The 26,731-nt window shown below is 37.9% G+C and overlaps 1 protein-coding gene across 5 annotated transcripts in view; it reads right to left on the bottom strand.

Moving 5' to 3' along the window:
* LOC121865405 (aryl hydrocarbon receptor nuclear translocator homolog) overlaps positions 1-21,598 on the bottom strand; it is a 180,664-nt gene extending 159,066 nt beyond the window's left edge. For 3 of the 5 annotated variants that reach the window (XM_042364770.1, XM_042364769.1, XM_042364771.1), the window contains exons 1-3: positions 21,430-21,598; positions 13,562-13,594; positions 7,395-7,434 (exon numbers count right to left, since the gene is read on the bottom strand). In XM_042364770.1, the coding sequence (XP_042220704.1) occupies positions 7,395-7,434; positions 13,562-13,594; positions 21,430-21,460 (104 nt within the window). In that variant the 5' untranslated portion in view covers positions 21,461-21,598. The remainder of the gene's footprint in view (positions 1-7,394; positions 7,435-13,561; positions 13,595-21,429) is intronic. The other 2 variants (XM_042364772.1, XM_042364773.1) reach the window with 2 other exon arrangements.
* Between the last annotated feature and the right edge of the window lie 5,133 nt (positions 21,599-26,731).

Raw genomic sequence — 26,731 nt, 5'->3', positions numbered from 1 at the left:
TATTAGGGTCGGGTAAAAGTGCATAGACGATACTAAAATAAAGTGGTGGGTAAACAAGGCCTCAAAAGACACCTTAGCTTTGTTTACATATCTTGTTTACACGTGTCGAGGTGGGTGGTGTGACGACTCATATGACATCCCCATAATCTGGCCATTGTAAAATCTCCCTGTAGCGAAACCTCCCAGGGCAAATCTGACAAAACAGTGACTCAAGGATGTGTGGACAGGCCCAACATATCTCATAGGAACGGGCGAAGGTACCACACACCATGACGACCTGTGTGTACCACCAGGATGCTTTAAAACACTAGCAAGCACTCTCCCACTCTCCGCAACATCGCCAGCTGAGAGAGAGAGAGAGAGAGAGAGAGAGAGAGAGAGAGAATAGGGGTAACAATACACCAGCTGGGGGAAGAACATAAACAATCGACAAATTGCAACAGTACCAACTGGCGAGGAAGGAAGGAAGGAAGGAAGGAAGGAAGGAAGGAAGGAAGGAAGGAAGGAAGGGAAGTAGAAGACATAGGAGGTCATCAGGCAGTGGAGTGAATAAATTAACCCCAGAACAACACAAGGCGAGGTTAGGTGTCCAGAGATGTCCCTATAGGCAGGCACTCGGCCCGTCAGGCTGGGGTGAGGACCGGTGCTGGCAGACAAGGCAACACATCACGAGAGGATATATATCAAAACACCAAACTAATGGCGGCCACTGTGCATGACATCCGGAGCTTAGACTTGCGAAGGGTGAGGGGAGGAGGAGGACTAGAGAGAGAGACAGAAAGAAGGGGATAGAAAGAAGGGGATAGACAGGGGGGGGGGAGGGTAGGAAAGATGAGGAGAGGGAGGTCTGGTGTGTGTGTGATAAGCAGACAACAAGGCACCAAGAGGAGGATGAAGAGGTAACTACTCTACCACACGTAACTACTGGCACATTCTCTCTCGTCATTGCCACAGTGACCGACACCAGTAGGTCCTTGACAATGCCGCAACGATACACATCACCTTCACCCGCAACACACGACCAACAACACCCAACTTTACAGTCTTGGCGAGTATTAAAGGCAATTTCCACACAACATGGCTGACTGACTGGCTGGCTGATTGACTGGCTGGTTGACTAGCTGATTGAATAATAGTCTGGTTGGCTAGCTGGCTGGATGACTGATTGGTTGAATGGCTGATTGACGAGCTGGTTGACTTGCTGACTGACTGACTGACACTGACTGGTTGGCTAACTAACTGGCTGGCTGGTTGGTTGACTGACTGGCTGGCAGTCCTCCACAAGACCCACCACGTCACGAATAATCATTACCCAGGTTACCAAAAAAAAATAAAATACTTGAGAACTGACACAGAAAATTGTGGACGAGGCAAGTGGTTAATGCAAGGAGAGTAACGGTGGTGAGGAAGCCCTGCGCCACCCACCCACCCCATCTCCCACCCATCCCCGCTGCTCCGGTGACTGACCCTCGCCACCTTCTGGGCATCCATCCCCGCCCACAATAACTCTCCTAAACTGACAACCATTTTCCACTCACTGACGGCTGTGTTCCACTGTTCAAGTTTCACCGTCAACAACCACAATTTTCTACCGTCAACAACCACCGTCTCCCACCGTCAACAACCACCATCTTCCACGGTCAACAACCACCATCTCCCACCGTCAACAACCACAATTTTCTACCGTCAACAACCACCATCTCCCACGGTCAACAACCACCATCTCCACCGTCAACAACCACCATCTCCCACCGTCAACAACCACCATCTCCACAGTCAACCACCATCTCCCACGGTCAACAACCACCATCTCCCATAATCCTCCCACCCTTACCCTCATACACTCCAGGTATTTCTGTCTTGACTCTTGTGACATGATATAACACACACACACACACACACACACACACACACACACACACACACACACACACACACACACACACACACACACACACACACACACACACACACACACACACACACACACACACACACACACACACACACACACACACACACACACACACACACACACACACACACACACACACACACACACACACACACACACACACACACACACACACACACACACACACACACACACACACACACACACACACACACACACACACACACACACACACACACACACACACACACACACACACACACACACACACACACACACACACACACACACACACACACACACACACACACACACACACACACACACACACACACACACCTTCCTAACCAAGTAAACAACTTCGGTATATAAAGAACTGGACTGGGTCTCCCCTCAAAATATTCTAGTTAGGTGGATATGTTTACCAGCTCTATAAACGCCTTCCCCTTTTTCACTGAAATTACAAATATCAAACGTCAATTATTAAATGAATTATTAAAAAAAATAACAAAGAGTGTAACTAAAGAGCGTGGGAGAATTGTGACTTAGAAGCTGTTCAGAATAATATCAAATGAATTATTCTAAAACATTCAGCTAACCCATCAACTCTAATCTGACATTCTTAATTTGTTCTCGAATCAGCCAAGACCGGAATGCAGCAGTTATTTAGGTTTTATGACTGTTAACGCATGTCCACAAGTACCTGCTGCCTGTCAACGGATAGGTGAATGTTAAACTAATTATAAATGTATTTTTAGCCGTATCTCTCGTTGTATATTTGCGTTGTGTTTGAGTACAGCACTGCTTATATACGTCTCTTGTATACTTGTATATTTTTGGAAGATATTATGTACCGCTCATTACGTCTTGTAAACAGTGAGTGTGTGTGTGTGTGTGCGTGCGTTCTTTAATTATGTACACAGCCTATTACACTGGTACAGTTTAGTGCTACATATTACCATGGCTTAGTGTTAACTGTATATGTACTTTGCCTCATACCAGGTACGGGTACCGTAAAAGGCGAGCCAGGAGCAACAATCGCCAGACAAAAGGGGGGACACAAGTAATTCAGAAATACCAGGATACTACGCGCACACGATGGTTTATAATACACGTTTATGAAGGTTAATACGCATTTATGAAGGTTAATACGCATTTATGAAGGTTAATACGCATTTATGATGGTTAATACGCAGTTATTACGGATCATACACGTTTATAGTCGTACACAAACACACCGGTCAAAACTTCAGCCGAGTCTTGCTAGCTTGTTTGTTTACACTCAGACCTTTCATAAGCAGAAAACGGATTACCCACCGAGTCATTGGCACGTGGCACATTAGTTAAGGGGTTTTCATTCTCTCCGCCTAGTGAGTGTTGCGGCACGTCCCCCCGCCTAGTGAGTGCTACAATACTAGGCAGAAGTAATGCAACTCACCATAAGGGAGACATAATACAGTACTACTCACTTGGCGGGAGACGTGATGCAACACTCACTTGGCGGTGAATGTGATGCAGCACGAATGCACATATAAATACAACAAAATCGGTATTGTACTCAAAATTATCAAACACACCAAATAACAGCAGAGTGTAGTGTTACCTGCTCTGCATCCGTCGTCACTAACCCACGATATCGTTTCAACACACCCGGTAGATACGTTACAATTTTATCAACTAAATTTGTATAAAACTTACACCACAAACTTAATCTTTAATACAAGGACCCAGGAATAGTACCAGACACATCCACATACTAAAGGTGACGAAACATCTAGCACATTTTATTTAGCTTCGTGGGTATGCAGAGGATTAACGTTGGCCAGCAGGTACAAGCTTCAGCATAAAGACACACACACACACACACACACACACACACACACACACACACACGTCAACATAACCACTTACCATGATAAAAATTCATCCTCACGAGCGTGGTTGAGTGTTGCTGTACAAGACGGTGGGTGAGACAAGCACACAGTGACCCAACACGACACAATCCTTCACCCTCGTGTTCCTCTTTACACACACACATCTTTACTTTACACTACCATCTTACCTGCGTCCCATCCTTTAATATTTAACACTACCCTCTTTATATCAAGTACCCGTGTCCTTTACTTGCCGTGTTTTGCTTCGTCTTCGTTAAATAATGTCAGCTGCCAGAACAATATCCCCTCGAGGAGTAAAAACATCCATCACAATTAAACTATCTAAATCCGCCATTTCCTACCACACTTCATTACTTTAAGCAGTACTGTACTAAACTCTGCTATAGTACAGGTACTTTACTCTTAAGTTCCCAATTTTATCACTAACTTATGTCCATAACCCTGTCAGCTAAAGGATATTGTTTGTTTTATTGTTCTTTCATACAATAATCACTTACCATTTCTTACAGTAACCCACACACGCTGCACCTGCTGAAGATTATTACTGCATACCCTCCCAACACCACACCTGTAGCCTCCGGAAATACAGGTACCGTAATCTTACATTCGAATTTCCTGAATATCAGTCCCACGTGACGTCAATTTAGGGCAGAGTGAACCTGAAAAATAGCCAATTCTCGCCCAAACTTGGCAATATCCAACACTCCAGTAAATATTTATGATACGGAGAAAATAATATGCAGATGTTCTCACTCGGGTTATTCCCCTCCCAACTCTGTTTCTCTCTCCACAGTGCAAACATGCTAAAAGCTTTGCTTACAAAACCTCTAGTTTACCCATTTTCAAAGCTTATTCATTATTTTATCCTTAAATCATTTAATATTAAGTTAATAACAATATGACACTTCAATAAACCTTGCTTACTCTTACAATAAAATAGACAAGTTTACTGTACTGTACAGTACAGAGTTACTGGTAACTAATAACTTCATCTTACCTGTTATTATGTGAAGTACACCCAACCTAAGAAAACCTGCACAGGTTAAAATGATAAAAAGTATATGAAAAAATGTTAAGTGTGGGGTATTTAAAATTAAGAAATATCAACTACTGTAGCTACATACAGTAATCAAATCCATTAGACTCGCACTGACGTATGATTCAGTAATTTGTCTATAAATTTACGTTTGTTTGTTTTTTCTTTTACCAGAGGAACACAAGCTGGTGTACACTAACTACTTCCACAAAAACAGAGCTCTGGTGCATCACCACTGCTCTATACTGTACAGAGTCGCAGCAAGTATAAATGACATGAGTGAGTGACATACACACACAATAGAAACACCATAATCTCGTCATCTTCAGAAGATACAATTAACAAATTAACCAACACCAGACTGCTGTGACATGCTCTCTTATTATCAAAAGGCTACATGCACAGTGTCAACAGCTAGTGATGCTGCCCAGTAATAGATAAGAGCGTGGGCCTGCTGGTGGAGGGGTTGCGGCATGGTCCACCACCTCACTGCGGTACCTACACAAACACATCAGAAGAGGCTAACCAACCGATAAAATTATCAGATAAAGTTTCTCAGTTTTTTCTTTTAGCATCCACACATCTATGTTTGTCCTAATAAAGAATTATCACACTAATAACCTAACTAGCATCATTATCTCTCAAAGCTTTATATTATCCAGCCCATTTAAGCTTAATCTTTGGGTAACGCGAAAATAAACACAACCATCTTTTTCACTCGCATAAATAAAAAGAATTTACAACTCATGTTTTTGCACTACGCCTTTGAGTCGAGGAAATTACCAGCCAAAAATTATCAACAATTTGCCCAAATTAGGTAATAACGCCCTAAAACTTGCCCCAAAAAAGGGAAGTATTCCAATCGACTCTTGACAGCAGCGGACAGCAATGCAATTTTCCTAGACCCGGCCGGAGGGCGCCAAAAACTTGACCAGCCGAGGGCATTGGTCCAAGCCCTCGGGGTGGAGAAAGGTGCCAATTGTACCCCCCCCCCCCCACCAACCCTCCTTCTCTCTCCCTCAAGAGAGAGAGAGGGAGTATATAATCTGCAGTAAATTGTCCAGGTTGAAATTGAATTTTATTCCTGAGCACTAACATCATACAGTACTAACCTGTCCACTTAGTAACAAAAACCCACAAAGTCAATCACAGTACAGTACAGTACAGTACAAGTATTGCTAAAAGTACAGTAAAACATCTTGGTTTTCTTATTTTATAACTTTTCTTGTGTCTTCACTCTCAATTTCAACAATAATGGTTCTTTTGTACTAGACTCACTGTTGTACCAGTAGTGAGTCTAGTAATTCTTATGCAAAGTGATCTTGACCATTTTGTTTCTTGATTGGGCATGAAAAACTACTGTATACTGTACTATAGTGTATAGTATTTTTATTTAAAAAATATTCCACAAAAATTTTATGACAGCAATGCTCTAAACTTTGTTCTAAGAGTCAAAAATTTCATTGATGATATATTAAATGACCTAACTTCATTTTTCATACATCAATCATTACAATGCAATATAAAATTATTTCAGACTTTCAAAAGACAACAAGCACAATTCTCTAAAACAGGAAAATTAAACTGTTTTGTCCCTTTAAAAGTTTATCTATTAATTCTGTTCTGTTTGGTTTTTATTTTGTTTACTTTATTTTTGGTGGAGGGAGGGAGGGGTTGCCACCAGGATGACAGATACCGGTTCATGTATTACTGAACACCAGCTGTTAAAGACACCCCTGGGGCTGACAGTGAAACAAGGTGCCTGTATCACACATATAAATCACTGCTAGATATGACCCAGGGACCATGAACCCACTTCATACTGTACTGTATGTACTCTAACCATAATCCTCCTCCCATCGAACTGTTGAAACATCTTCAAAGTCATAGCACATTATGATGCAATAATCGTAAATAATTTTACATGCCTTGAATAACTGTGATTAAATCAAAGTTATTCGAGGGATGAAAAATGATCTACCATTATCAGAATGTGCTATACAGTATACAAGTAATTGTTTTCCACAGTGTGTATTGTGTACAGTACTGTACAGTAAAACCTCGCTAAGCCAGACCCCTCTTAACCCGGACAAAGTTATTTTAAGGAAAAAAAGGACATAATTTGTTGTAAGATGACATGCTCCCTCACAAATATGTGCTGAATATGGAATTTCAAAGCACTCAGACTGCAAGCCTCTTGCAGTGAGAGGCATGTCCAGCTGGATCTGCCTTCCATTTTGGGGGGTAGGTGTACAGTTCTTTGTGTTTATTACTTTTTTTTATTAATTTTTATTAAAAAACATGTATTTCATTCATAAAAATTGGATACATTGGTGTTGTACTTTCTTTCTTTCTTTTTTAAATAGAGGTCTTTTTCTTTTCTTTTTCTTTTTTTTTTTGCTCTAAGGCGGACAACCTCTTAGCCCGGACACCCTTTCCCCCTAATTAGTCCGCCTTAGTGAGGTTTCATTGTACTCGTAATTTAAAAATTAGGAAAAGAGACTTCAAAGAAATGATATTAAGATTTTGAATATATTACAGTACTTACCCCAGGGAGCCAGCACGTCGTTTTCTGGCATCTATGTTGCCTGCAAAAAAAACAAAAAATACAGCCTTAGTCAAAAAAAATTGTAAAACCATCTATAAAATACTGTAGAAAACTTCTGTTCACACTTGACACAGTATTTTAATTACTGAATACAATTTTAAAACACATAACTTTCAAACAGAAATATACGGTAGTCGTCTATAACATATTCAAACAAATAGTAAGAATAAAATTTAAAGGATATTTCATTAATTGTTTAATTTAATGTGCAACCTTTACCTTAATTTGGGTGAAGTATGAAATTCTGTCAGCACACAAAATATCATAGTGTACAGCTACAGTATTACAAAATATGTTAATGGCATGCAAACTTTTGGGGAAGTTTATCACTGTGCATATGAACAAGACTATCTATCTATCACAGTAATAACTGGCTACATTCACTAGTGTGGGGGGCTGTGCAAAGACCTGCATACAAATATATTGTACTGTACTGTACACATAAGCTTAACTGAATACAGCACAGTACAGTAAAAACAATCCATGTTGGTCATATGATGGTGTACTGTACAGTTAGGAGACAAATTACACATAGAGAGAGGGAAACAAATGAGCAGTACAGTACTGTAATCCTTTCCGTGGAAATACTTGATGATCAGACAAAGCACCATGAAGGCACAGTGTTCCCCCCAAAAAATCATAATTATTACATTCTATTTATCATGATTATTTTCTGAATACAGTATACAGAATCTCATTCTTTCAGTGACTAAATCATGGTCACACCATGTGTGTGTGTGTGTGTTTAATATTCTATATTCTTATAAAGAAAAAATTCTATCAAATGAAAAAAGCAACAAACAAGTTCACAGCCATCTCTGTTCAAGTCCTATCAGCCAATCAGTGCTCACCTGCCAAAACTTGCGTGGTTTGTGTCTGTACCATATAATTTTTTTTTACAAACTTCTGTGGGTGCTAAGCAAAAATTTTAGGTCCATCATGACTGGAAAGTAGCCAGCAAGAGTGTGTTGGTAAAGCAGCTGAAGTGACAAGCAAAGTCATTAGAACTGGTGGGGATGTGAAAGTGAATGTGATATGGAGGGTTGATGGAGGCAAGTGTCATGCTGACATGGGTCAGTCACTTTAAGTAGTTTCCTCTACCATTAAACCAATAGGCCGACAAAATTAACTTGAGTGTCTATTAACTTTAGCTTCATATGTTAATTAAGAAAAAAACATCATTGTTTACAAAAATCCAGATCAACATCTGCAGTGCCATTACCAACACCCAAGCTGTCCTGTAGTATTTATAGGGTAAGAATTGACACGGTCAGTAATGTATCTCTATAAGTAATATTGACCTCTTTTAATGGATAATTCGCTTAATAGACACTCCTCGGGAATGGTCCATGTCCATTATAAGAGGTCTGCCTGTATGAAAAAAAAATCAAATAAACCACACATCCCTCGGTATAGAAAAGCATTCCATTCTTGAGTACAGTATTCATTCATAATTTGAATTCAATTTTCCCATTGACTTCCATTATATAATCAGAGATACGTACAGTAGCTAAAAAAAAGTAACTGTGCATACTCTGAGTGAAACAATATGAGACCATAGACGATAGGTATTGGGATATGTGTGTTGTCTCCTTATACTATGTGATAGTAATCATTTAACCAATTATTTTATTCCTATATGTCAACTCACCCTGTGTTGGATACTGAATGGCGGTGGGTGAAGACACGTATACTAACCCTCCCGAGACATCACAAGTTGTACGTATAATTTTGAAGTCGTCGGACCCACCCTGTCATACTTTTTTTTGCTATTGTACTGTATATTCCTAAATAATAACATGGTCCAAACCCTATTTACATCTAAGGCCTTTTTAACTGCATATTAATAGGAAACATGATCTATACTGCAAATCAATGATAATACATATACAGTACAAGAAATCTCCTATTTATGAATATCCGGTTTACGCAAATGTGAAATTAAAAAAAGTCCCAACTTTCGATTTATGTACCGAAAATCATAAATTAAGGAAAAAATCCCCCTTTAAGAATTTTTCACAGCGTTATAAGATGCTGAGCCACTGACAAAGACATCTCAGGACTCCCTGTATCAGACCTGGTCAGTTTATAAAGACAAACTAAAAGCAATACTGTACTGTACAGTGTACAGTACTGTAGCTACTGTATTAATAAACTTCATTAAACTAAAAATAAAATACAGGCACAGCAGCGATGTAGCATCCCAAAGTTTGATCTGATGTCAATGGAAAATAAAATGTTAAATGGATATCTTTAGCATTTCTTCTTCAGATAAAACCTCATTAAAACATCTCAAAGTGTATACCCTCTACGTACAGCACAGTAGACTAACTGTTGGTGTCTCTACGAAATTAAAACCATATGTTTTGGCTGGGCCTCGCAGTCTCACATTGCATCACAACCTGTGACATAATTCCTCAGAAACATCAACGTCCTCCACTGCATGTATAGTATTTCACTTATTATGTTTATATCTGTAATTGAATTTTAATAGTTGTGTACACAAAAAAAATATCATCAAAAATATGTTTCATAGCATTTCAAGATGTTTTGGGAATTTTTTTCACACAAGAACATATCTCAGCTTTATAATAGGCGTCTATGGGTAATTTAGATCCGATTTCCACAAAAATTTAATTATGAAAGGTTTTTCAGGAATGGAACCCTTTTTTAAATAGGGGAATGTCTGTGCAGTATGTTATGATCTATACCTTGTACTTTTGCTAAATATTGAATGCTCCAGTACAGTACAGGTACACCTTTTAACATTATATATTGTACATGTATACTTAATTAGCATATGAACCCTGGGTCAATGTCTGGTTACTGGTTCCTGTACTGTACCAGTCCTGTGAACCAATATGACTGCAGTGTACAGTGTAATCCTGTATTTTCCATATTTTATTTTTAGCTTACAGTAACTATGGGTTATTTTGTGTCTTGTGAAATACTGGAGGTTACCCTAGAAATATAATTCTTCAATGTATGACAGTAAACTTTGTAAATCAGAATTTGTTCCTTATTTTCAATAAAGGTATTTGTAATTGCAAATTTTCACATATCCTGCTATCACAAATGGATGGATGCCTGGAGAGCATTGATGGATTCCCTCTTCATTATGGTAAAAAAATTAGCTAACATTATATCAAATGTAGTCTAAATTATTAAAAATGCTACTCTGGCTTTAAAGCAAAATGTTTTCAATGTATAACTCCACAATATAATGATTATTTTCATTCAACTTTAGGTAAAATTTCATGAAAAAAATAAACAAACCATAAGACTACAACCAGTCAACAGTATTCATTAAACCTTTACTTGTAAAGTACTGTACAGTACAGTACTATAATGTAAGAAAAATATAGAGAAGGCAATACTGTGTAGCAAGAAAAAACTAAATGGTCAGAGTTCACACTTAGCCCTGAAACAATGGGTAAGGATACCCTGATTTGCCCCATGTGCAAAAACTGGAATGCAACGAACATGAAACATCCATTGATGGTGGTCACAACATTAAACAGATTTGGGCCAATATTTAAGAGTTAAAAATGTCAGTCATTATCCAGGTTAAATACATTTCCAAATTTATAATTCAACTTACTTAAGTGCCCTGATAAAACTGGAAAACTTCTGACCTGTAGTTTTTCACCATTTAAATGCACAGAAAAGCTTCAATAAGAAAGGGACCTTATCTGTATATGAATCTTTCAAATTGATAATACAGGTACCTTTGATTATCTCAGGGAATAGCGACCCTGCCTGGTCTTGTGCTTGAATGTCCCACATATATTGTGGGTTAGTGATAGGAAGGGCAATAAGCAATAAAACTTGCCTCAAATCTGCCTGATGGCAATCAGACAGCATGCCATCAGGTAATTACGGTTAACCAAAGCAAGCGTGGAAAATAGTTGTACAATGATGATGACTACTAGTCTCAAAACCGGAATACTTCCACAGCTCCACACATGAAGCTGAAGAAATGACCTACTTCTCACAGTCCCTACGGTAAGCACCTCTCAAAATGGGAGGAGGAAAGTTTAACATGTAGGACACCCTACTTACTCTTGAGGAAGACCTCACACTCTTTCCTTGGTGCTCTGAAGAAAACCTAACCATAAAAAGCTGGCCATGTAAAAATCAAAACTTTAATCGCGAAAAAATTTTATTAGTCAATAAAACATGAAAAAAATATAGAATATCTTGTAGTTGATTTGATTGAGGCTTAACATTTCATCACCTACATACAGTACAGTACTGTATATAATAAGTCATGATATGAGCTCAAAATCAATTAATTGTTTAATTATACTTTTCAAAGATTCTCTCATTGATTTGATTTAATTAGTCTGCTTATAATCTCTATAGTTCCTTGTAACAATGGTGTGTTCTTGTACTGTACACACAGGGCAGTCACATTCTCAGAGTTACTGAATGACCCCTCAACGCTCTAGAGATATAAAGAAGCTTAGATATGAAACAACTACACTACTTCTCATCTTCAAGATGTTTGCACACACTGTACAGTATTATGTTCTATGGATTTTGAAAAAACATTCAATTGGGTATAATATAAAGGACTAAGCTTGTGAATGTGTTTGGAAAAAATATGGCAGACAAAAGATATTTTGATCCTGAAGCTGAAAAAAGTTGTGCCAATTCATATCTACAAATCATTTATTTTTTTGTACTGACCTCTGGGCAAAATATTCACACAGTATTTTCAATAAAACAGATGGCAACACTTTAACTTCACATAACGATGCCCATATAGGTGACATGGAAACAGTATTACACCTCAGTTGAGAGCTAGACAGACATTGGGTTTTTGCTTTCTCTTGTTCTCCTGGTGTTTTATATTTACAATGAATAGAAATTAATTAAAAAGTTACAAATAGCTTCATTACGTACTTTTAAAAGCCACCACATGTATTTTATATTCAAATAATAGCTGTGTACAAATGATCTACAGTCTACATTTATCAACTGTACTCTTCTGATTATGAATCATCTGCAGTCGCTCAAATTTGAATGGTCATGAGCCCCCACTGTATCTGTACATGCTTGTCACTGACCATAATTTGTAACACTGTCTCACTCTCATCTCCTCTTGCACAATTGTATTTAAAAAAAATTATCGACGTTGTATATTGTACTGTATTGTATATCATTCTCATTCAAAACAAACCCACCAGACATAAGATATTTAAATAAAAGTCTTTACACTATTGTATCGGTTAATGAGTTGTTTTGTTCATCCTAGACATGTAGTGTACAGCTAAAACAAAGTTTATGTGAGCGTACACACACTAATATTCACCCCCCCCCCCGAAGAACATTTCATCAAAAAAATGTGAATACTGTATATATATTTTTTTTTAATTATTGTTTTAAATACAAACCCATCAGATATTTTGGTGATAGTAGAGCAGACAGCTTGTGGCAGATAATTTTTCATTGCTGACAAACAAGTTATGATTATACAATAGACAGGCAACTTATAACACACACACATACACACAGACCACTATAGTAAACGGAAATAAAAATACGAACAACAAACTTTATATTACCATTACTGCATATAATAAAGTAAATACTATACAGTACAAGATATAAAGTCTCCCTAGTGAACAATGTGCTCGTTCACAATTACGTGTTCTGGTTGAAGTATACAATAAAGGAATCTTTCATTATAAAGATTGAAATAATCATGCAATGCTTGGCTGTTCATTAAATATCAATTTTAAGGTAACACTAAATTTTGTGAGTTATCTACAAATTTTTCTAAATATATACAGCATCTTAAATCTTCATTAAATCTAACGTAAAATCTCAAAAAATAAATGTGGTGCTTAACATGACCCAAGTCCACACAATACATTGAACTCGTCTAACCTTTGAGATTAATTTTATGCATAAAATATTACATAATGATGTAATTAAGAATTTCAAAAATGTTAATTCTAATCAAGAGTACCACAGCAGCAGTAGTAATGGCCGTGGTATGTCACACAAGAACAGTGAGTGCAAGTCTCAGCTGCACACTACAAATTCAGGCACATGCTATTTCTTTTGCTCTATCGCAAGAAAACAAAAAGTACACTCACTTGAATCACTAGAAGTGTCATTCCGGTCAGGCACTAAGTAAACAGAGAGTAAAATTCAGGTAAAGTTTCCTCACTATAGCAGTGACTGATGTGATACTATTAATTACTTAAACTATCTGATTTCTTATCATCTTTCCATACTAATCAACAACCAACTTACAGGTAGTAGATCCACAACAATTATTAATACTGTATGAACCTCAGTGATCATAAACATGCACACTGCCAATGGGGAGAAAATTTTTATATATAGAAGATATTAATACAGAATATTTCAACAAATACACTGAGTGAGAAATAACTTATATGTCAATTATTTCTCACCGATCCTGTAAATACAGCACAGAACACTGTATATAAATACTGTACAGTAGATGCAGGACTGATCCTATAACCCTTTTGTGGGAGAGTATGTGGCCAGGTAGCCTCCTCATGTAACAGAGGCTGCTAACTGGGCATTCAGCTTCTTCAGTCCATTATCTATGAATCAGTTCCTAACCAACTATGGCACAAAACTCAGTGAGGAGGGAGGGTATCCGAGCCTCCGTATCGAGAACTCAGAATTAATCTCACATTTCTGGTTTGTGCCCAACATCAGGCCTCTCATAATCCAAAGTTAGCTAAACAAAAAGAAGGTGGTGGTATAAAATAATTCCAAGACAAGTCAAGCAACCCCCCCCCCAGAAGAGTTGATCCTTTCTTTTTATTAGTTATCTATAAAAGTTTGGAGTGTACTATAAACTTTCAAGTTATCCCTTACCATACAACAGTCCTTGCCATAATATTTATACCTGTACCTTCAGGCAGAATTCCCACCATAGACAGATTTAACACAGAGTAGGACGTTGCAACATCACTATTTATTCAGAGTTCCCTTTAACGAAGCCCCTAATGATAATGCTTTTCCTTGGGATCAAAAGCAGCCCTATAGATTGAAATGTTAACTCGCATGAGACACCACATATGAAGCTACACAAATTCTCCCCAGCACCGGATTTAGGCCTGTGAGGGCTCTGTGCAGTTCAGACGTGTAGGAGCCTTGGGCTCCACACTGCAGTACTTAATTTTAATAACACACCCACAAGCTGTTGAGTTATAAAATGCCCAATAAAGTTACCGGTATTACCCTAGGCCTAGAATATGGGAAATTTATTTTACCTTAAAATTCTAAGTAAACAATGGAATATCCTGGCTTAAACAGGTATACTTCCCCCCCCCCTAGGGTTACCAACTTTTTAAGGGGATTGGCCCACCCGAGCATAGGTCACCGACCAACATCGGGGCCCGGAGAGGAAAAAAATATATTGCACCATAAATGAAGAAATAGAAAAAATAAAACAGACCAAAAGTGAAAAACGATATACTGTACATTTTGTGTTGCCAAAGTAAGAGCAACAATTGAGACCCTGCAATTGTGTGTAAATGAGGTAGAAAGTCAGCCATATCAACAACCTGGGGCCTTATCACAATATTTGTGATGCCATATGGCAACACATATCTTCCCAGGTGGTACTACATACAACAAATGAAAAAATTAGCTAGCCAATAACATACCATAATACAAATAATCCTAAAGAAGCTAGCTTCCTATACTTTCTTTTCTATATTTAAAGATGGGTGCCCAAATAATGTTGCGCACACCCTGAACACTACTGAATCCAGCAATGCTCCTCCCATATGCCAGTTCTTTGTTATACAAGAGCTGGGCCCCAAATGAAACCATCTTATTGGTATCTCTTATGACAACTGACATCACCTGAGAAGTTCTTTCAGTCACTCAAGTCAGGGCAAGTGTTGAAGAACAACACAACTGTACACTTGTCATTCTCACCTTTACCAGCATTACTCACATACAGTTTACTTTTTATAACACAAATTTTGCTTTACCTGGCTAAGGTTTGCACCTGTGCAAATGCACATAATATTTTTGTTTCCCATACGTACTGCTTCAGAAAAAATACATCTTACATGCCAGTAAAGGCACCTTGATCAGTGCAAACATTTGTTCTATTCACAAACTTGATTTTTTTTTTTTTTGCCATCAATAATGGCTCCCCCAAAGCATCCATCGAGTCCTCCTACATGTAATCCACACCTCATGATGAAACCTTAGATTAAGTTGGAGATACAGTATTGAAAAGTCTTAAAAATGTTATAACAGCTGCAGCAATTGGCAGAGCATACCAAGCAAATGCATCAAGTACTATTGGAGTTATATTTCTGCAATGAGGTGAGAGAAGGCATGAACCCTCGGCAATGATCAAGCAGTCATCACCAGACTTTCATTTTAGTTGAGTATGGAAAATATAGCACAAGACATGATCCTGGGTGCAGTGATTGAGTTTCTCATATAAAGATCCCTTCCGTGAAAATTCATAAAATGTTCTTCTCTTTGTTTAATACTGTACCAGTACTATTTGATTTTGTTCAATAAACCATGCATATAAATTATGTATAATAAATAAATAATATTGTTTTATTCACCCTATGTCTAATTTACTGTAATAACAATCTGCAGGCAACATTATCAAAACTTCAAGAATAACATCTACAATGTCAGTTTCAAGTTGTATTTCGAGTTGTTTACCACATCCATCTTCTATCTATTTGATAACAATCTCACTACTTATTCAATTAAACTTTGCATTTTCCTCACTTATTACTAAGAGATATTAAAATGATATCTAATAAATACAAAAAGTAAGTTGCAGCTTGCTGGATTTTTTCGAGCAGAAAAAATAATAAAAAAACGATCACATCAAAGTAAAGTACAAGTGACACATTAGATAAAGATATAGTACATACCCAAAGCAGCCGAGGTCTAAAATAATGTACCGTAATATATTTTATTCCGTACCGATATACTGTACAATACATTCATTTTATCATATTCTTTGATAACTGCTAAATTAAAATTGCTTATTACATTACACTGTGAACATCTTGCAAGCTCATCCAATAATAGTAGCATCAATGGGAATGTCAAAGATGGTGTCAACTAGAATAGTTAGCTTTTCTTTCCTTACCATGGCAAACTATCTCTTAAATCTCTTCAGAATAATCACTTAGCTCAGTGAAATCCTTCAGTCCAACAAAACTGTTTTCCCTCCCGACAATTCTGCCTTACAAAATACAGTAAGTGGACTGGAAATTACTGTATAATCAACAAACCTGTTCCTGGTGGGCACCTTCAAAAATTTCACATAAATGAGGAGGAGTGCAGGAGCAATAACTTTACATTTCAAGGTACAGTATGCCCATCACCCACATCCCAGATGACACTGATACAATAAACACAGACAGCATGGGGTTTACAGCCATAATGTCATTTCTTAACATACAATATTGAGTCAACTTTGGCAATTTGAAACTGGATCTATTAACTACAAGTACAGTATATTTAAGTTGCAGATGTTCTACATGTACAGTAATAAAAATATCCCAAAATCACTAGTTTAGTGGTGTCCCTTATTGTAAAATTTTAACTTTGTAATGAAAAAAAAAAAATAATAAAAATCCATCACATCCTTTTCTAACAATGGAATTTGGCCAAATTTGGACATAAATTTGTTTGATAATGTAGTATTCCGGAATAACTTGTTATTCTCAATAATATTTTTCAACTGACAATTTTACTGAACGGTGGATTGATTCCGAGGCCCCATGTTATACACAAGAGTCTGGATAGACAACTCTATAACCAACAAGCCTAGGGGGTTGAATCCCCAGCCAACAAGCCTCGTGTGACTGGGATCTACCGGTACTCATAAATACTGTATCAGAATACCCGACACCCCATCATACCACATTCCATAAGGATACACCAAAATTACTGATGTGGGCCTTAAAATTACTACTTGATCATCCTTTACTTTTGGAATATGGGAAAGCTTCACCAAAAATTACTTGGCTTAAAAACCTGAATCAAATTTAAGTAACATATCCAGCAGGATATCTGAATACCTTCCACTTGGGACCAAGTTCCCAGGAAGTACTATTCAGTCTTAACCCATCTAAAACTCCCGTATGCCCAATGATCCTATTCCAAAATGGTGGATATTTAACCAGTTGGGGAAAATAAACTATAACAGTACTCCAGTACTCCCACACTGAATGTCTGCATTGATGAGCAATGAGCAGTAGGTGATTACTGTACAGTATTTTCTGGTAAAAAAATATGAGATACAGGGTATGAATAACCCAAAAATTACAGTCATAAAGAAAATATCTTTAAGTGGTTAATATGTGTAACAATTTAAAAAATAAAATAAATATATACTGTAATTTACAGGTTATATTTTTCAAAGTACTGTATGAAAGTTGGCAAAATGACAAAATAAACTAGTATTTCTTTTTTGCTAAATTTCTTTTTTCTCTAACTTTATAATGTAAGCAATGTTTTCGGTGCTATTATGTTTTTTATTTCAAGGATCAGAAGAGGATTCAAATTCTCAACCGCACATACCACAAACTTAAGTAAGAATTATCAGATGTTGAGGGGTGAGGTCAAGTACAAGTCAGTAATACGCCCTCAACTATGAAGTGACCCCCCTCAAAATCCATCTCCAATGTATTTATGTCATTGTGAGTACAGTAATATACTCCTATGACACACCTGACTCGTTGTCACCAGAAGAAGCAACAAATATCACAGACTAGTATTCAACCGCCTCCATGGCCAGTAGCCAAGAAGTCGCCAAATATATCTTTATATACGTCAAGTGCTGGTCTTTGGGGTTATTGCATAACACTGTAGTGTGGTGTGTAACTGAGCAAACATCCATTACCTTCTTTATCTGAATGGTAACCAAAATTCAGTCAATCACACATGAGGACCAACTGCTTGTCTTGCAAAACATGTCTAAAAATTTAAGCTCACATACAGTATCATGTACAGTAACGGACAATTCTATATATGTAATGTTTAACTTTTTGGTACTACTTGACATCTTTACATCAATTGGCCTAATGTCGTACTTTAGACCGTTATATAGTACAGTATTACTAAAAATTAACATTTCAGGTCAAAGAAATCCATAAATGACCGAGCACCTATTTCATTTTATCACTTTTGTAGGGTATGGTAGTCCAAGTCTTTGAGTGAAATGTCCCATCATTGGTGCTAATAAAGGATGCCAATTTTACTGTATTATCGTATTTGGTTACCGCCAGATAATTTTATTCAGCAGAAAGAGGATCCCGTACACAAATGGTTAGTAGAATAACTCCCCTGACCCCTTCACTATAGGGACGTCACTTTTAATATTTTATATGGTTAACGCCAGACGATTTTATTCGGCACACAAGGATCCCGTAGCCAGTGGATAAATGCATATTGCCATGTGAAGACTTGCTTTTAACCACCATCTGTAGTAGAAATTCCCTGTCTATGGATTATTAAGGATCACCTCTAAATGGTCACACAATTGGCTGGTGACAGGGTAAGGAAGAAATTGAGTAAAACATTTTACTAAAAATATCAAACCAGTAATTTTTTTTTTCATATTCGCCACTTATCAGCTTACTAGCCGTTTGGCCACTTCATACAGTGTTAGTACAAGAGGAAACTGGGAAACCTGTGGTGTTTCGTAGGGTCACACTGGATAACACCCTTCTCACGTGTGTCCGGGCCAAGGCTCGAACACTTGACATATTGGTGAGAGTTGTGCGCATTACCACTAAACCACCAAAGGATTACTTTTACAGTATTAATTATATAAAAACAAATATGACATTCCCAATCTCTTTATACCATACTTATCACACTGTTACCATTAATACTCACAGTAATTCAATAGCATATAAAAACATTACAGCCTGATGGCAACTGGGCCAGCAGAGCCAAGTCCATCCTCTGATGTCTGTCTAACATTTTCTGGGCTGTTCCCCTGCCAACAGGCAATCGTGAGTCTGTGACTAACCCATACAAACATGGAAAATGGCCGTAAAACATTGATGGTGATGTTTATCTTGGAGAAACACACTAAGGTTCCAATACTAAACAATGTGCATCAAAAACTGATCTTTATCACTGGTTTTGTAAACATTTATTCAGAAAAAAATACTGTAACTACAAAACTATACATTCAGCCTCATAAACTAAAAAATCTACAAAAAATTACAGTACATCAAGATGCTTTCTCAACTATAAAAAAGCCAACACAAATCTTTTCAAATTTAGAAAGATTTTAAATGGGCTGGTAATAGTCTGTTTACCCAATTGGTAATACTGTATAGTACTGTACTGTACTGTACTGTACTTCTTTTTACTTTCCCCCATTAACTATTACAATAATAGATTTTTTGTCATAAAAGTTGCTTGGTATCTGAGATAAATTAGGTCTCAAAGACTGAAAAACTGGTATTTTTTAATACTGTACCTGTATTTAATTTTTAAGTTAATCAATGAACTGTCACTGAGCATTACTTGTGTTTTGTTCTAATACCATAACACAGAAAGTTGATGTAATGTGGTGTTTTATAATGCAGGATCATTTCAATAGATTTCAACATGTTCTTTCTCATAGTTTTACTATGTTACATATATACAGTACTGTACTAAATTTTGTAAATTCTTATGCGTTTATTAAATTTGAAAAATAACTAAATTGCTTATTTTCTCATTTATAAAGTTATTATTTAAGAAATAGCAAGTAAGCTGTAGTCCAAGCTTTGTCTGATTTTAGCTAAAGCAAACCAATGAGCAATACACACTCAAGCCTGGCAGTATCACTGGTTCATATTGCTTAAATCATATACTGTACAGTTCAGAGAATGCATTTGTAAATACAGGGTATAGCATGTTCCAATAATTTTGTAATTGAGAAAACAGACTTGAGACATTCTTATAATGTCTTGACTTCACCATATAAACTTAACAAAAGCTAATATCATATTGTAATGTAATGATTAACAGAATATAGAAAAGATATCGTAAACAGAAACCTGATCAAAAAGACGAGATATATTCATAGATGCTGTAGAGCAACAGTAACTTCGGCATGAAGGTAAACTATGACCGATATGTCTTCTGTGATCGGTTACTCTAATTCAAACTTTGCAATTTCCAAGATCGTCAACCAACTAACTTGAAAAGCATACACCAAGCCATAGTTTAAGATCCTGTCATACAGCATCACAGTTCTCATCAGTAAAGAAAAATCATCTAACTTCCAATAATTTTTCTACTGAAGACATTAAATTTTCCTATTAACTGCATAAACATTTCAATGCAGTAATAAAACCTTAATTCCCAGGTGCAATAAAACTTGAATCATCACAACTGTACTTGCTGCAGCCAATATCAACTACACTGGACCCCCCATACTCCTCTATATTCTTGTCTTTTTTTAGTAACATACTACTAAACAACTAAATGAGAAACTAATGCACTATGATACAAGTATAATTTAATTTTATCATCCGTGGTCTAGCAACACTGCACCCTAGCTGCTATAATTTAAATGAGCCTCTGCACCATTTTTTCTAAAGCAGTGGGTTAAGATTCGGAAGTTAACTAAATGATTTCTGACACAGTTTATAGATAAGTCGAGATAAGATCAATCCAACACTTGGCTATAGAGGAGATAAACAAGCTTGGTCATCCTGACAACCAGTAATTTAGTTGACCATGGAAAACAATTTACTCACCGGATACAATTTTCGGAATTACACAATTAAGTTTAGCATTGAGGAGGCATTTCACAAGTCCCATTCCCGGCATAAACTCATAATTCAACATTGAAAGCATAATCCCGAGAATGAGTGCGGTAAAAATTTAGGATGCTTGACCAGACCCGTTCTCCTACATTAATTTGGTGGATGAGTATTATAATAATTTGGAAGGCAAATATTCTATCAATAGTTACCTTGAACGACTTGTGTTGTTGCAGTAGCCATCTCTACCGCCTAGTTGAGCAACAGAAGCCCTCAGCACTCAAAAAATTAGTTCAAGATGCGAAGGTAGAATATGAAGTAAACAAAGTCCACTGTTTACAAAAACCCCAGCACGTAGTTCTCGCGAGTTGCGAGACGCGACAACGAGACCACAGGTAGTGGGGCACACCGCTAGGGATCCTGTGTGTAAACTCTAACGCCTCACTCCTTTATTTCACCTATTGTCTATGATTTCTTTGTTATTTACAAAACGTACTCTATATCCGATTGAATAAATTAGGTGAGAGAAATCTTCAATATACAACATAGCTTATAAAAGCTTTATGTGAATGATAACAATTGTTATGCAAAACCCCGGAGTATTTGTTAAGAACACTTCATAGCATTACTCTGTATTGTTTCAAAATATTTATGCACTAAATTTGAAATAATTCAAACCATATATTAAAAATTGAAGGTAATTCCGATAAGTTCAAACAATTTTGTCATTTATAATGTTGTATCCGCAACATCTGGCAAGGGATGCTACAGACCCATAAAGTGGTACCCTGTTGTCTATACACTTACGGGCAACAGGTAACTAGTGACGGAAGACGACAGCTCATTAGATTATTTGCTGACCAGGGAGAGGATAAGCAATTTTTTTTAACTCGTGCAGTAACAAGAGTACTTCATTCAAATGTCATGTCATGTTCTGCTACTGAGGCCTAAATATATATCATTAGGATACAAGAATAATTCTATATTTTAGGGTATATTGTGATAATGGATTGCTTTCCTCTTAATTTTCACAAATAAAACATTGCTTTAATCTAAAGAATGTAAATCCAGTAGTTGAGCATGAAACAATTACTTGTGAATTCGTTTATTAGCTGTGATTAGCAGACAAGAACCATTGTGTATCGCCAAACTTGAGTATATGTGTACAGTATATCGCTCAATTGTTCGCTTCCCTCCAATGTGGGCACGAGTACCTATAGCTTAACATCATTTACAAACATATGCATTGAAGAATAATAGCATCTGGCATATCATCTATAACTTAAAACAAACGAACAACATCGTCCTAACACACTGCTTTATGGCACCCACTTGTCACTGGGACAGTACAGTACCCATAACGATTTCGTTCCATTGATCACCATATGTTTGTGATCGTAATCTGATAAAGAAAGTTTCCAGTTCATGCTAGGGCTATATTCAAAGTAGTGTTTTCCTCGCTATGCCACTGTAAACATAACATAACATAACATAACATCAAGAGAAGCCCACATGAAGAACACGATAGAGCCGTATAAATCCTTCGTCCGTAATATAATTGCCATTTAATGCGAGTGATTTTAGTCTCCATAGCTCATAACTTTTTTCGTTAAATCTGAAATTCCCAATTATACGGTTGTTACTTTAAAATAAGTAATTAATTTCTATTACCAGATTTTTAGTTCATGCTGTGCTGGCTTTTAAAAGGTCGTTTCTTTTTTCTACTTACAAAAAACGTAGTCTCCATAATAAGTTCATAAATTCTAAATCATATACTGTTGGTTTACAAAGCTAGAATAGGCATTTAAGGATCTTATTTGTTCATCCAGTAATACATAATATCATCACAGACCAAAATAAACTTTAGATACATCGAACGACTGACGTCATAGTTGCAATGATTTCATTGGAGCTTTCGTCAATACTGGTGATAATTAGTTGTATCAAATAACACATAATCATCGTTTAACTCAACATATTTCTACTTTCACATATTAAATTGAATATAATTATTATTCGACGTCATTTGTTCATTTCTAGACCATTAATTAAGTGAAAATATATCCCCTGATGAGTAGTAGTTAAGTGGCAGTAAATAGAATAAGCAAAGGAAGAGGAAATAAGATTAAACTAAAAAACGAAAAGAAAACAATTATGAAGAACTAAATAGACGGAAGAAAAGGCGAAGAAACGAAGGAGAGGCAGAGTCAAAATCTAGAGGCAAAATACACATAAGAAAAATAAAAGAGAAGGCGGAAAGAGACAAATGGAAGGGGTCAGTATAGATGAACGAAAAAGAGAAAACAAGTGTTAAAAGAAGCAAATAATGAACAGTAGAAGAGGTGAAAACGGAAAAGAAACGAATGAGAATAAAGCGGTGTTGGCAGTATAGTAACAGCAACACGAGATAATTGTACTGGAGGTGTTTAACAAGTTCTTGCTGTCGCTTGCATGTAATCTTACCGAGCGTTCCTGTACAAACCAACAATTACAGTACATAATCTTCAAGCAATATTTTGACTACTAATGATAATTCATATATGTAATTATTGCAAAGATTTCAATTCAGCTTTGAAGCACGAGACTCATATGACGATCGGTGTAATTAAAACTAATTTCATCTCACTTCGTTGGTACAGTGTATCAACATAGAGCTGGGATGGCGCACTTACATGTTAATTATATATTTTTTGTCAATTAATTCATATATGCATTACTCACTTTATATTTATGCTTCAATTTCCTACACACCTGCCTCTACCTGATTAGTCATTCGTGTCGCTTCTTTCCTCTAAACGCCCACACGGCCACGACGGTGTTCAATCCACCTCACCAAGCTGCACCTGTAAGCATTTATTATTGTATGTAAGTTTACAATGTATTTTCATAAGTTCAATAGGAGTAATTGCTACCAAGAGTAAGAAATATTACCTTCCGATTAGACAGTTCAGAAGAGTAAATAACAAAGACCTAAGTGACGTAATAGAATGATACACCTTAACTGACTAAACTCTTTTAGAAACTACTGATATCAGCAGGTATATGACCAAGACTTTAGGAGTTACTTTCACGCGTACTATTACACGAGTGAGTTTGTTGACAATGGCTCGGGTGTTATTGTACTGGCCAAGGTGTTGTGATTGGTTACTGTGTTGTTACTGTACTGGCCGAGGTGTTGTGATCGGTTACTGTGTTGTTACTGTACTGGCCGAGGTGTTGTGATTGGTTACTGTGTTGTTACTGTACTGGCCGAGGTGTTGTGATTGGTTACTGTGTTGTTACTGTACTGGTCGAGGTGTTGTGATCGGTTACTGTGTTGTTACTGTACTGGCCGAGGTGTTGTGATTGGTTACTGTGTTGTTACTGTACTGGCCGAGGTGTTGTGATTGGTTACTGTGTTGTTACTGTACTGGCCGGTGTTGTGATTGGTTACTGTGTTGTTACTGTACTGGCCGAGGTGTGTGATTTACTGTGTTGTTACTGTACTGGCCGAGGTGTTGTGATTGGTTACTGTGTTGTTACTGTACTGGCCGAGGTGTTGTGATTGGTACTTACTGTGTTGTTACTGTACTAGGTGTTGTGATTGGTTACTGTGTTGTTACTGTACTGGCCGAGGTGTTGTGATTGGTTACTGTGTTGTTACTGTACTGGTCGGTGTTGTGATACGCTGGAGTGTTGTGATCGGTTACTGTGTTGTTACTGTACTGGTCAGGTGTTGACGTTACTGTGTGTTCTGTATGGCCGAGTGTTGTGATCGGTTACTGTGTTACTGTACTGGTCGAGGTGTTGTGATCGGTTACTGTGTTGTTACTACGCCGAGGTGTTGTGATCGGTTACTGTGTTGTTACTGTCTGGTCGAGGTGTTGTGATCGGTTACTGTGTTGTTACTGTACTGGCCAGTGTTGTGATCGGTTACTGTGTTGTTACTGTACTGGTCGAGGTGTTGTGATCGGTTACTGTGTTGTTACTAGGCAGGCCAGTATCAGTCATGTGACCAAATAACGATCCAATCTCAGTGAGAGTCCGAATCTCTTCGAACATGACATCGTGCAATATATATAAGAAATTATTGAACCGTAAAACCTGAGGACATTCCATAGGAGAGTGGTGATGATACACACTGTGAAACATTATTATAAAAGAGTTCAATAGATGGGTTTACCTGTACATCAGGTTTTTCCAGCAAGTGTTTTTGGTGCTTGATACGTGAGAGTGTTCCATTTATGTTCGTTCACATGCTGGACAACATGGTTCAGCTCGCTGGCTGTCACTACACTACATACTAACAACATCTTTACTGGGAAGTAATATTCCTTTGTTGCGACATAATAAGGGGCGATAGGTAGACAAGCGTCAAACGTAAGACTAGATATCTCGGTATTCTGTTGGAACGAGGACAATATAATCACAATGTGTGAGACGCAAAAACAGGCGATTTTTATCAGATTCCTGGAGATGGAGCGTAACCTTGTACCTCACCCCTGCCTGTACACTATGGTTCAGCTCCTCCCCAACCTGTTCCCAGCACCTGCCAGTAACACTATGTTCAGCACACTCTGACCTCACACCCTAGCACCTGCCTGTAACACTATGGTTCAGCTAACTCTGTTCCTCACCCCCCCAACCTGTTCCCTACCTGCCAGATAACACTATGGTTCAGCTAACACTCTGTACCTCACACACCCTAGCACCTGCCAGTAACACTATGGTTCAGACACACACTGTACCTCACTAGCACTCAGTAACACTATTGTTCAAACTCCACACACACTAGCACCAGTAACACTATGGTTCAGCTAACACACACTGTACCTCCACACACCTAGCACCTGCCAGAACACTGTGGTTCAATTATTACTGTTGAACATAATGCAAAGCAAAACACAACTCTTTTTTTCTGTTGGCATTTTACGTACACCTACTTGAGCTACATGACTTTCTAAACCGATATTATAATAAAAACTCTACGGAAAGAAAATGTTAAAAATAATCTTACATACGACCAAGCAAGATGGCGCCGAGAGCTGAACTTATGTTAAGATTCACAACGAACAACGTTACACAAAACACGCGACCTCAACGATATGGCGGTGTCAGGTGTTGCGCCGCCACCCTCACAGTGTCAGTTCCGCCTGCCGCCACCCTCACAGTGGCAGGTGCTGCCTGCCGCCACCCTCCGACGTCAGGTGCTGCCCGCCGCCACCCTCAGTGTGGTGCTGCCCGCCACCACCCTCACAATGTCAGGTGCTGCCTGCCGCCACCACAGTGTCAGGTGCTGCCGCCGCCACCCTCAGTGTCAGGTGCTGCCCGCCACCACCCTCACAATGTCAGGTGCTGCCTGCCGCCACCCTCACAGTGTCAGGTGCCCGCCGCCACTCTGGTATGATGCTGTGCCCACCCTCACAGTGTCAGGTGCTGCCCGCCGCCTCACAGTGCAGGTGCCGCCGCCACTCTCAGTGTCAGGTGCTGCCCGCCGCCACCCTCCAGTGTCAGGTGCTGCCGCCGCCACCCTCA

Source organism: Homarus americanus, unplaced genomic scaffold (assembly GCF_018991925.1).
Source record: "Homarus americanus isolate GMGI-L3 unplaced genomic scaffold, GMGI_Hamer_2.0 scaffold25483, whole genome shotgun sequence".
NCBI classification, from domain to species: Eukaryota; Metazoa; Arthropoda; class Malacostraca; order Decapoda; family Nephropidae; genus Homarus; species Homarus americanus.
Note: the sequence above shows the minus strand (reverse complement) of the source record. Positions and strands in the feature narration are given on the sequence as shown.